Here is a 13835-nt window from a genome sequence, read left to right as displayed (position 1 = left end):
TCTTGATCATACGAGCACGAAAACCACACAACAAAAGGTCTCTAGTGGACAAAATAGCCACTTGAATGCGGATCCCACATCTGTAACTGCTGTTTTAGTGTTTGCATTAGCATGTTTGATCGTTAAAGAAGCTAAAGTAGGTCAAAGGTATGGACTCTCTACTGATACACACTGCTATTTTTAACAGGGTAAGGACTGTGTTTTTGCTCATGCTGGAATGGAAAATGTGAGCATTTAGTATTTGATGGGCTGACGCTAAACAGGTTATGCAAGCGTGTTGTGCAAGTGAACATTCCTTCAACAGTGGCAGGCTAGTAATTAACAGAACATACAGCCCTTTAGAGTGAATCCCTCTATCCTTGTGATCTAGGAATTGTTATAATTCTGCCTTGGGGGATTATGAAAAATCAACATCCAAGATAAGGATAAGACATCTAGCCGTTTACATTAGTTACACTTTCCTTCAAAACAAAGAGAAAAACTATCCCTGTTTGAATAATTTTAATATGGTTGTATTGAACATGGATGGACTCTATACACAGTTTATACAAGTTTTATGTATGTTTTTAGGGTTGTAGTGTGCAGAGCAAGTTCTCAGATGGGGTTTTTGGACATATTTACTACCCCAGAACCATTTCTAAGCAGGGCAGTAGAACAAGCACTTACATGCCCTGTGCTGCAACACAGAGTACCTCCCCCCTGTTTTCTCATCCCCTTAGGTACTGACCACTTGAGTTAAAAAAGACACCTACTGATAAGCATCTAGACGGCATGTTACATTGTGTGGTAACATGTCAAACACACATACAAACATGCAGAGAAGCATGCACAGAGAACAGCATGGAAATGTTCAATATACTCTAGGGTTATTATAGGTCGGACAACTGTTGAGGCTTAATCCTTAATTCTTCAGCGTTAAATTCATTCTAAATTAGCTGGGGATTAAAATGAGCGCATTTTCCTACACGATCCTACACTGATTGTGTTCAGTCAGTCAAATGGCTTTCCTTTATTGGGGTAAGGTTATGTAGAGTTTTATAGCATAAAGCGAGCGGCACATGTAGGCTGTGTCTCGTTTTGAAGGCTGCATGCTAGGTAGGATGCGTCCTATGAAGGCTGCATTACACTGAGTGTGCACAAGTCTTGTTTAAATGAGACGGCCTTCGTAGGACAAACGGAATGGAACGTAACATGGTTGCTATGACAGCACGCCACTCTCGATTTGAGTAAGAAGGGAACAAAGTCCCTCTAGAAGGACTATGAGGTAAATTTTAGGAGAGTTATAATGATGTAAAGAAAATAGATTTTACAGGTTAATACTTTATTTTGATTATATATTAATATAATTTTACATATTATATACTATGCACTCATCTATGAGGTACTTCAACTTGGGAATTAACATTCCTTGCGTTGGCAAATTTGCATAATTTTTTTAGACATTTCCGTTGAAGCAAAGAATTGTGGGTTGTGTGTGCCCACGAAGGCTTATCCAGTGTGTGCAAAATAAGACAATAATCGGATGATTTCAAATATCTTGTAAGTGCATTTTTTTTGGTTGTCTGATTTAATAATAATAAAAAAAAATAATAATTGTTATCAGCGTATTGGTGTGCATGTATATGAACTTTTTTCAGTAGTCATCTGGTTATTTTAAAAACAATGATAAATTATCAGAAAATGTCCAAATTTACCTGTAATCAGCCACCATTCTTGATACCAGCAGAACAATAACATGAATTTGGCCTGTGTGTGTTTTTTTATTTTATTTTTTTATACCTATAATTAGGCACAGATGGAATCTGCTGATGTTTGTCATGCCCCCTTCGGTCTCCACCACTCCAGCCATCAAGTGCTCTAGTTCACCCACAGTCTAATCAGCCACACCTGTTCATAGGCGGAAATCGCGGAGGGGTCGGGGGGGTCAGGACCCCCCCCATCTTAGGGTTGTCCCCCCCTAAAATATCATTAAAATATGTGTATTGTAAATAATATAATGATATAATCTTAAAATAATTGTTTAAGAAATAAAATAATACAAATGCAAACGGGGCAACAACAAAAAAATACCTTGGTGTCCCCTTCAAAAATTGCTCTTGAGAATTGTTATGTTTATTGTCCCCCCCAACATTTTGATGGAATTTTCGCCCCTGCACCTGTTCCCAATCGCCCCATCAATGACTTTATATAAACTCACCTCATTAACTCAGTGTTTATCCATTCTCCTCTCATCTTGTGTCTCTTGTCGCAGCTAACCTTCCCTTATCACACTACTAATATCCTCTATATGTTAGTAGTTGTTTTTCTTCGTGTTTGCCATTGGATATTGTTCTTTGTTTTGTCTTATATAGTGCTCAGTGTTTTCTTTGTAGTTCTTGTATATAGTTATTAATCTGCACTTGGGTTCACTCCAACTCCTGTCTTCGTCCTCATTCCATCCAAAGTGTGACCATGTTCTTGACATTTTCTACACTGATTTTGGTGGAAAATCTACAAAATGGTTAAAAGGCCAAATGTAGTATATAGTTTAGAGCTTTATTAATCTCAATTGGGCAATTTGTTCAGACTGTCCTGGTGCTTCACATATATAGACAGCACTTAATACATACAAATACTCAAAATACATAAAATATATAGAGAGGTAAAAAAAATGAATAATAGAAAAATCAATTGTGTTTGTTACATAAACAAATTGCTTCAAGCTCAAAAGTACATTTGTAACGGGTTGTGGAACACCTAGCCAGGACGGAGAGCACCACACTCTTATTGGTATCTAAAAGCAAGGCTATAGTTTATATATATTTATAAACTATTTTATAAATATATATTTTAAGTCAAAGAATCTACTGTAATTTTCTGGGTGGGCCTGGGCCTACCCAAATTAAACCCTAGCAAAGGGCGGTGCCAGGATTCATTCACAGTGTGTCATAAAAGTAGGCGGTTGCTGCAGAGCTCTTTTGCCCTGATTTATTTACATTTACATTTCTGCATTTGGCCAACCCTGTATCACATGAAATACGTAATTGCGATTTGCAAAATAGTTTCCTCAGAACGTATTTCATGTGATACAGGGTTGCATTTGGCAGACGCTTTTATCCAAAGCGACTTACAGTGCATTTATTACAGGGACAATCCCCCCGGAGCAACCTGGAGTGAAGTGCCTTGCTCAAGGACACAATGGTGGTGGCTGTGGGGATCGAACCACCAACCTTCTGATTACCAGTTATGTGCTTTAGCCCACTACTTCACCACCACTCCTATATGTATAATTACTGGGATTCTGGGATTTGTAGTTCTTCACCATGAATTCAGCTATTAAACATCTTTTTCTTAAAGTTGAAACAGCATGGACTGATGGCTTAAGCAGAAGCATATACAGTCGATTAACAATATTGGAGCTTGGAACAAGAGTATTGCACTATTCTGCAGAGGTGGAATTATACATTGGGTGACCAGTTACACTTTAAAGGAATATTCCTGGTTCGATACAAGTTAAGATCTATTGTCAGCATAATGTTTGTAAAATAATGTTGATTTCAACAAAAATTATTTTGACTCGTCCCTCCTTTTTAGATTTTTAAAAAAATTGAGGTTACAGTGAGACACTTACAATGAAAACGAATGGTGGCAATTTTTGGAAATGTATGTATTATTTGAGATATAAAGCCACTTACTGGTATTACACGGTTCATGGCGTTAAGTTGTCATGCCAGTGAAATTGTAAAATTAGATAACATTACACAGAAAATGTAAGTAATGATTTGATCTCACTAAAATCATGCATAATGTTTAGTCTTGAGGCTATACTATTGAAACAGTATTTTAACATTAACAGATTGGCCTCATTCACTTATATTATAAGTGCCTCACTGTTACCCATATTTTAGCTTATTTTAAAGAAAAGGAGGGCCAAGTCGAAATAATTTTTTGTGGTAATCAACATCATGCCACAAATGCTGTCGATTGAGATTAACTTGCATTGAACCCAGAAAATTACTTGTCATCAACCCGTGTTTTGCATGTTGCTGTCATCGCTACATTCACCATTTATTGTAGTGAGTAGGCATAAACGAATAGAGATGCCCTTGTTCTAATGTTAGTCAGCCTGAGAGACTGTCAGTGTTCCAACAGCAACACAGCAAATTAGAATCATACTTTCAAGCTAACCTGAGGAGCATGCAAAGGTCATGATAGGGGAACTGATGTCTAACTCAAAGGCGTTTGAAGTCCAACACTTACTATCAATCTGGAGTGACCAGCCACTGATGAAAGCTTTTGATTTGACCCAGCTCGACATACACAGGTAATAGTCTCCCCTGTTATCTTCAGATTTAGCAAATTGTGGCCCAGTTTGAGTCTTTAAGGGTGAATAGAACATGAGCACCACCATCCTACGTACTCACACACAGAAAGTGCCTCTGTGCCTGTGCAATTCAATTTAATTTAATTACACCCTCTTTAAGCCTTTATTGACTGAGCTCAGATGCTTTACCAGTCTCATTGATTAAAATCAAGTATGGAGAAAAGTAAGCGACAAGGGTGAAAAGAACAAAATGGTGAATCTGAAAGCATGCAGATTAAAGATGCAAAATTTAGTGTGATTGGCATCAAAGAATTAAAACAGATGTTGCTGAAGGGCATTCGAATAGCACCGCTAATGATCGACTTCAGCAATTAACTTGTATTTTGTCACAAGCGTGACAGCACATGTACTATATTTGACAGATCCCAGGTTTTCTTTTTAGTATAAGGGTTTGATGTGTTTTCAATGGCTATCAAAAACAGTTATACCAAATCTTGGGCCTGTCAGTTCTTTGACTTCAGAGGAGCAAAGTATTTAAGTAAAGTATTCACTGTTGTAATGTTGATTGTCACTGCAGTGATATTGCATGTGGATCTTTGCTGGACCCAGTTAGGGAAAGTAAATCAATGCCTTTAGTTTTATATAGTGGCTTCAAAAAACATTTGGACACTTAAGTCACTAAAGTATTAATGCAAATTAGAAAACAAAATATCAATCCAAGTAGTATAAATTTAAAAGAAAATGTTTACACTTTCAAACATTTCACTGAGATGTTAGGTTAACTTCTGAAATAAATTAACTTAATGGGATAGTTCACCCAAAAAGTAAAATTCTCTGATAATTTACTCACCCTCATGCCATCCCAGATGTGTATGACTTTCTTTCTTCTGCAGAACACAAATTAACATATTTAGAAGAATATCTCTGCTCTGTAGGTCCATACAATGCAAATGAATGGAGACCAAATCTTTGAAGCTCCAAAATCTACATAAGGGGATCATAAAAGTAACCCATAGGACTCCAGAGGTTAAATCAATATCTTCAGAAGAGATATAATGGTATGGGTGAGAAACAGATACATATTTAAGTCATTTTGTTACTATAAATTTCTCCTCCTTGCTCAGTCAATCTCCACTTTAACTTTCACATTCTTCTTTTTGTGTTTTTGGTGATTCACATTCTTCATGCATCACCCCCTACTGAGCAGGGAGAATCATTTCTAGCAAAAAAGGCCTTAAATATCTGTATCTCACCCACACCTATCATATCACTTCTGGAGATATGGATTAAACACAGTCATAAGGATTACTTTTATGATGTCTTTATGTGCTTTTTGGAGCATCACCATTTTAGCTCCCATTCACTTGCATTGTATGGACCAACAGAGCTGAAAGAAAGACATACACATATCATGAAGGTAAGACAATTATGAGAGAATTTAAATTTTAGGGTGAACTGTCCCTTTAAGACAGAAGAAGTTTGGAACACTTTCTGATTGTCATTAGTGGGAAATGTCTATAGGTAATGTTTACAGTAAATTTACATTTTCTCATTACCCTGATGTGGTGTTACACACAAACACCTTTACCGAGGTTCTTACTGGCTTATCCGATGTGTGCAAGTGATGAACTGACACACATTGTCCAATTGTTTTCTTTATTTGATTAAACTGATTTTTGTCAGAACACATGAGAACACATTCATTGCCAGTTGGTTAGAAGTAATGCTTTTGCAAAAAGGTGAAGCTAATAGTGAGAAAAGGTCTATTATCATTTCTTTGCAGATGACTCTTGAGATTGATAGTTTTACATCGATGCAATTGAATTCATATTTTGTGGTTTATGTGTCAGAATGCTTTTCAGGGTCATTGTATAAAGCCCCTTGCAGCTTAAGTACTGTACCACAGCATTCTTGTATTAACAGCGACTCAGGCCAAAAATTAGACAATCCTAAAGACTTCCTGTGAATATTATCGCAAGGTTCATAACTTCCTGTGAGCATCTTTATCGTAAGAATAGCCAATGTGTCTCTTGGTGGCTTCCCCTCCTTGGGCTGAGCACTTGCTTTCCAGAAACACAATAATATATATTTAGCCACTCAGATAAGCATGAAGAGGGAAGATGATCTGTAAAAAGCAGCACACTCCCAAGCAGTTTTGGGGTAATGTGTTTAAAGTAACAAGCGTTACATAATCAGATTACTTTTTCAAGTAACAAGTAAAGTAACACAGTATATTTATTTTATTTTAGACCATAATATCTGAGCTATTTTTAAAATAAAGTAACGCGTTGCTTTTGTACACCTCTTTCCCTGTATTGCGAGAAATCAGGTGTAAAGGTGCGCAAACTTTGGGGACGAGACGTAGAGTATGATGGGCATTGCAGTTCTAAAGTGTGTGAGGCCAAAGACTATTTAGCAAAGACCAGTCACTTCTAAACAAATGAATGTGAAAAACTGGAAAGCCCAACCAAAAGGCTCTAGCACCTAACAGTCAATGGATGTAGAAAGGAAGTCCCACCTTTCAGGTAAAAGAGCCAATCACCTTTTAGATACAGACATCGCCTGTCAATCAACTCACTAACACGCATGTACATTAGCTATATAAGCCAGGAAAAATGTGTGTTTATGAGGTCAACATTCTGTTGAGTGAAACGTGAATGATTCATCTGCAAATACACAATGCATTAAAACAAGTAAACGTGTTTAGGCATAGGGATTCTAAGACTAGTCTGTCACTGGCCACGACATGATACACAGGGTCAAATACTCTCTCATGCAGCCGAACTGCTCCGTGTTACAGCTCCCTGTAACTGGAAGAATAGGATGAGAAAAGTTGACTCGGGATCAGTGGCTCCAAGCACCTACATCGATTGTGTACGCAGAGAAAATGTCTTGGTTTCTAAAAGGATTCAACATTTTAGTTTTTATAATAAACAAGCAGTTTGATTCATGAAACTGATTCATGTTTTTTTTTTACATTTTGATAGCATTAAAAACTATTCCATTTAAGATGTGTCAACAAATGCGCATTTGAAGCTGTATGCAATCAACCAGTGGCGTCTGTACGTCCCTATCTGCCCAGTAGGGGGTGATATGCAATCAACAAAAACAGAAGAAGAATGGGAGAGTGAAACTAATGTGGAGATTGACTGAACAGGAAGGAGAATTAATAGTAAAAAAATAAAAGAGTCTGTTTCTCACCAACACCTATCATATAGCTTCAGAAGACATTGATTTAACCACTGGAGTTGTATGGATTACTTTTAAATTGCCCTTATGTGGATTTTGGAGCTACAAAATTTTGGCACCCATTCACATGCATTGTATGGACCTCCAGAGCTGAGATATTCTTCTAAAAATCTGAATTTCCATTTTTGGGTGAACTATTCCATTAATGGTCATTTTATTTAGGGTTTTAGGCGTTTGTGACAATTTGTTACAAAAGTATGGAAAAGTGAATGGTGACTGAGGCTAATGTTCTGCTTAACACCTCTTTTCGTGTTCAATGGAAGAAAGTGGAACCTGTATGGGTTTGGAACAACACAAGGGTGATTAAATGATGGCATGATTTTAATCTTTGGGTGAACTATCCTACCCTCCTATAAGATTGTTTAATTAGGGTGCAGTGTATGCTCTCCCTGACTCAATAGCAATTACCATACTTCCTGACCGACGTCTACAGTCATAGTGTGTATTCAAACTGGCTAGTGTATGTGTGATTTATACTGACAAATTGTATAATTCATCCCACTTAGCTGATAGCAGGCAGAGGTTATCAGAAGGGATGTACAACATACAAAACCATGCTGCTGACTTTGAGCAATGCACGCCCTTTCCGATACCTACACAATGAGAGGCAGGGATGAGAGGCCTCCAGGGTGCGACAACAAATGATAGCACAAAGGTCTGATGAGGACTGTGACGGAAAACAAAATTAGAGTAACAAGCAAAGCACCTCAATTCTTCAGGCGGCTCCAAAAGCCCAGAACTGTCCGCCTTTCCACCGGTAAATGCCAAAACCATAATACTGAGTTGTTTTTGCTTTTTAGACCAGAAAAGTGGTGCACATCCTGGAGGATTTAAAACACAGATTTAAAAAAAATACAAAAATTCTCCATTACGAGTGCAATCATGTCATCATAAATTAAGATGATGCATAATAAAATAGCTGATGCAGATAGGAAAGGGAGCCTCTGGCTATAATCTGTAGTTTTTACTTTCACCACTAGAAGGCAATGTTTCATTTTTCAAGAAGGAACCGCTGGTCAAACAAAATGAAAAACACCTCAAGTAACAACTAAAGACACTAAGAAAAGTTGGTGTTGCTTTATTGAACCAGAGCAATAAACTCAGTATTAGACAACAATGGAAGTCAGAGATACTGAAGCATTGATGAAACATGTATGAAACACTATCATATATCAATATCAATAGCCTGAACTATGATTTCAGATATACTGTGCACAAGAGAATGGTGAGATGATTGTACGCTTATACCCTGAGTTGAATTTCCGAGACAGTAATACATAAAAATGGGTGCAGTACTACAAATTAAAGACATAAAAAAATATGTATAACAATGAAACATTCTCATTTCATTGCTCACACACTCTTCAGTTGTGCATGTGGAATGTTTCTAAAACTGTTTACTCTGCACTAAGAGGTACCAAGAGAGCACATTTTTCGAAAAACAAATATTACGGGGAAAAAAACAGAACACATTTTAACTGCAAGTGTTTAACACGATGATTACAGAAATGATTACACAATGTTCTCTTTTGTAGTCGGGTATGATCTCGAGTTGTGATGGATACATTTTCAAATACACTTTATCAGTTGTTTCAAATGAGTTGTGAAATTCTGAGACGTTCAAATGAGGTGACAGTGCTTTAAGGGTCAACAGAAGAACTGTGACAGCAATACAATTTTGTGAAATGTATAAGTCTGCCTCAGCTGTATCCTGCCAACCCCGATGAGAAACATTGTGTTGTTAGAAATGTATTGAAGTGCTATAAAAAGCAGTTTCAGGTAATCAAGATAAATTGGTACGGTATAAATAGCATTTGGTGTAAAATACTTTCAATGCTTTTGAAGAGGAAAAACTAGGAGTTTTAAAAGCAGAGTGTTTATGTCAGTCTCAGCACTCCATCCTGTTTGTTCCCACTCTACTCAAAAGCGGTTGAATCCCATTGGAAGTGTCCCATCAAAGTCTCTCCAAGCAAAATCCATTAAGCAAAGAGAAGCCCAGAGAACTGCCAGGTAACAAACCACTTCAAGGCAGAAGCTTGAAGAGTTGAGTAACATATGAAATCAAAGGTGTCACAGAAGAGCAGAATATCACATGGAGTTTGCTGTGATGAACACGTAGATTCGGGCCAGAAAAGTTGTGAAAGTTCCTTGACGCAGCAGCTTCATCTCCACGTCGATGAGGAAGTCCCGCGGCTCGCGCACCTGGCGGTGCAGGTACACAGCGCCCGTGAAGCTGTTAAGTTTCTGCGTGCTGAAGTAGCCTTCTCCGTTGCCGTATGGGATGCTGATGATGATGTTGTCACCAGAGTAGGTAGGTGAGGGTCCGATGCGGAAGATCTGAGCAGGGATGACGATGTTGGTTTGGAAGCTCAATTGGTAGTATGTGATGCGCAATGGCATGGTCTGGCATTGTTGGAAGTTGGGGCAACTTATTCGCTCACAGCGTCTAAACAGATATGAGAAAAGTCTGAAAAGTTAAACTTGTTTATAGTTAAACATCTAAAACCACTTTTTTATTTTTTTATTACATTAGATATCCTTTTAGTCGTTTTGTCATTTCACATACCTGTGAAAAATGATTAGTGGTGCTAGTAAAGGCACTATTTCTAGTGATCATAGTTAAGGCCCTTTCACATCGAACGCAATGCGAAAAGTGAGACGAATTGCCGACAAATGAACCCTTCACACAAAAAGCGACATGAATACTCACCACTAGCATATTCGTGCCTTTACAACAGGTTGTGCGGATCGACAATCAATTGTACTCCCATATGTTAAGTGGCGAAACGCATCTTTCAGCTGTTCTGCCCTACTAACTACTATCGAGGTTACAGTGAGGCACTTATAATGGAAGTGAATGGGGCCAATTTTTGGAGGGTTTAAAGAAATGTGAATCTTATAAATCTAAAAGCACCGACGTTAATTCTTTGTGTATTATTTGAACTGTAAAGATGTATAAAATGTAAAAATCTAGTAATAAATTATACATGAACATAAATGCCATCTTGATTATCAATGAAAATCTGGTACATAAAGGGTACTTAACCAGGGTCTTAATTGTGTTTTACAAATATTAACAAACATGTTTTACAGCAGAATATTCCTAAAGTGACTCCTAAAATGACTACTGTCACTGTAGGTGTTTTGCCCCTGCAGTCTGTGCTGTTAAATCTGTTATAAAGCTGTAAATCTCTGAAGGGCTGATGGTGAGCAGTGGGAATTCCCTCCAATCACAGTCCTCACTGACACTGCCCAGACGTGTTTCTTTGAACCACAGCCTGATCAAAGCAATTTGGCTCCCTTGCCCTGCTTAGCAGAAATCATGCTCTGTTAGAAGTTGGCTCAATGAACACAGCACAAGGCTGTTAAAATATACGCATTCATTCTATGCGTTAGTGCAGATGTGCGATAACTTGTTAGACAAACTCACAGCCACAGAATATGTGGATGTTTATTTACCGAATGTCCAATTTCTCCATTATGCAACCAGAAAAGTTGATCAGTTTTTGTAATTCACAATTGTGAAATTGGACTGATGATTAATTGTCAAATAAATCAAATAAACAAATAATTGCAAATGTGATGAGTAATTGTCTATTTTAAGGCTTATACTATTATGACTATTAATTGTTTGTTTTATTGCTTTTCATGATTTTGCCAATTAATTGATTTTGCCAATTAATTGTCAAATGAAAAAAAAAATAATTGTTACTTTTTAAGATGTATGTGTGCTTCACACACTTTAACAAGTCATTTATTCATATGTAATATAAAATAAAATATTCTTGGTCCATTTTACATTTACACTGCTGTTTTTGGAACCCAGCCAACTTGAATAGCTATTATATTATATTACGTTATATTATATTATATATATTGTGCAATAGTAAAATTTTTATGGGCTAAATTCTTCACTTTCACATGTTAGCCTATTTAAAAGCTCTCAAATTAAACTCACAAGCCCTTATTTTGCATGAAGACGTTTGAGATTTTGTGTGTATTTGAAAACATGTTTTTTCATTCTATCATCTCCACAGAAATAGAGTAAGTGGGCGTCTCCTCAAATTTACATTTAGTCATTTAGCAGATGCTTTTATCAACTGTGACTTACAAATGAGGAACATAACAAGCAATTTGTAATAAAGTCGACAATATCTGCAGTATCGAATTGCCAAGTTCCAAGAGTAGCTGAAATAGTATAGAAGCTAGCGCAGAAGACAGAGTCAGACGAGATCAATTTATTTATTTATTTGTGCACTTTAAATTCCTATCATATTTTACTGTCCAAATCAGGGAATTATAAGCAAATATATATAAATGCCAAGAACAGTGTGTTTGTGTGTATCATTTCCCGGTGTTATTGCATTTTGTGACTAAGCACTCCACTAAGCTGCCACTGTGTGTCATTAACACTGCATGTATGAGCCCGCAACAACCAAGAACATTTGCCATTACACGATATTTAAATTAAACTGAAACCAGCACACTTTGCTTTTGCTATCAACAACCTTGTTTATATTTCACAAACCTCCACAGACGGTGCATGCATTAGAGCGATTCATCTTCACGCGCTCTACAGAAGCTTCTCTTATTTAAAGTGCTCAGCTCACATAATGCATTAACACTGGAAAATGAGACACACAAACACGCCATTCGTGGCATTTGTGTATTCACTTCTAATTCCCTTATTTGGACAGTAAAATATGATTAGAACTGAAGTCCACAATAATGGCGGTTATCTCAAATAACCACAGTAAGATCAATTAACCACGATCAGATAATGATATAATAATTGAGACAGGCCTACTGAAAACTGATAGAGCAAAATGATTCTTTCATCAATGGGTAGTGTCACAGATTACTGTGTCAACTGGAAAACATCCAGCCTCAATGTCAGATTCACTGTTGGGGCCGACATCTGTTTTGCATGATTGTGATTGTGAGTGGGCAGATTCAAAATCAGAGGGCCATACTCACATGTCCGACACTCTCCTGTAGTTCTCTGGACATGTAAAGGACAAGCAACGGAAACCTCCCTGAATGTTAAAACAGGTCTGCGAAGTAGAGCAGTTGTGTGTTCCAACGGCACATTCATCAATATCTGGAAATAAAAATGGAACAACAAAACTTAAAAAGACAGCAGGAAAAAACTATTCTAAATGCAAATAATACAATGCCAATATTGATATAATCATGCATATTTAAGATAGCAAATATATAGGTTGTCAGCTTTAAACCGAAAGGAGACAGCGCATGCCATATCTTGGCCAAATGCTGTGGTATTTTTGCCCAAACACATCTGTAACTTAGTAGAAGCTAGCCTAAACTACTGTAAATTCATGCCAATATGGCTGCGTGACATGCCCTCATCCTTAAAAACTAGGGCTGGGTACTGTCAACCACTTCAAGATTCAATAAACAGTACGTATAGCAATACACGTCATGATTCAATATATTACAATACATCAGGATTTAACTGAAACAGCAGCAAACACGTAAGAGTGACCCAGCATGCCAGCGAGAGAAGAATTCCTAAATATACCATTCCTTTTTACTGTTACTTTATGCATATCAAGGAGTAAATATAAACTAAGTGAGGCTGATATAATTTACTGAGCTTTTCTAAGGCAAAAATTTCCAATGCATGTTATATTTCACCAGTCCCAATCAATGTTAGCAGGATGGGGTTGTCAGGGATGGCTGAAGTCAGCTAGGAGTCAATTTTGGCTGCTCCAGAAGTAATTAATTATGCATCTCATTTTACAAAAGCAAAGTCCTCGTTATAGCTCGCCGGCTCCAATCCGCAGACTAATTCATTTTGGTGCAGGCTAGCTAGCGCTAACCTCTGGGAGCATGCAGAGCCTCTTCTTCACCTCTCATTGACTTTCCTATCTTGAGAGCCTGAGGGATTTTTGTCAATTTTGTGAACTTTCAGACAGAGATGGAAGACACAGAGCTGTGTTTTGTTGAACCTGAGGTTAGCCTAATGCAACTCAATGTACCAATTAGACAAATTAAGGCTCGGAATGAAGATTTTGTAGCATTTAGAAAGGTGTTGGTTGGAATATGCACCACAGAGTCTGAAAGTTTTGTGTGTTTATCTAAAATAACATCTCAGAACATATACATTTTTCACCTAGTGACTTTCTACTATAGGTAGACCGATATATCGGTTTTACCGATTAATCAGTGCCGATAGTTGCTTTTTGGAAATATCGCTTATCAGCATAGATATTTGTCGATATGCGATATTTCCAAAAAGCAACTATCGGCACTGATTAAT

The 13835-nt window shown here is 37.3% G+C and overlaps 1 protein-coding gene across 1 annotated transcript in view; it reads right to left on the bottom strand.

Moving 5' to 3' along the window:
- Nucleotides 1–8630: 8630 nt before the first annotated feature.
- Nucleotides 8631–13835, bottom strand: part of LOC127632816 (fibulin-2-like) — an 80205-nt gene continuing 75000 nt past the window's right edge. Inside the window, exons 16-17 of the mRNA XM_052111601.1 lie at nt 12530–12653; nt 8631–9998 (exon numbers count right to left, since the gene is read on the bottom strand). Of these exons, the coding sequence (XP_051967561.1) occupies nt 9641–9998; nt 12530–12653 (482 nt within the window). The 3' untranslated portion in view covers nt 8631–9640. The remainder of the gene's footprint in view (nt 9999–12529; nt 12654–13835) is intronic.

The sequence above is a fragment of the Xyrauchen texanus genome, chromosome 39 (assembly GCF_025860055.1).
Source record: "Xyrauchen texanus isolate HMW12.3.18 chromosome 39, RBS_HiC_50CHRs, whole genome shotgun sequence".
NCBI lineage: Eukaryota > Metazoa > Chordata > Actinopteri > Cypriniformes > Catostomidae > Xyrauchen > Xyrauchen texanus.
This window is presented reverse-complemented; position numbering and strand designations above follow the sequence as displayed.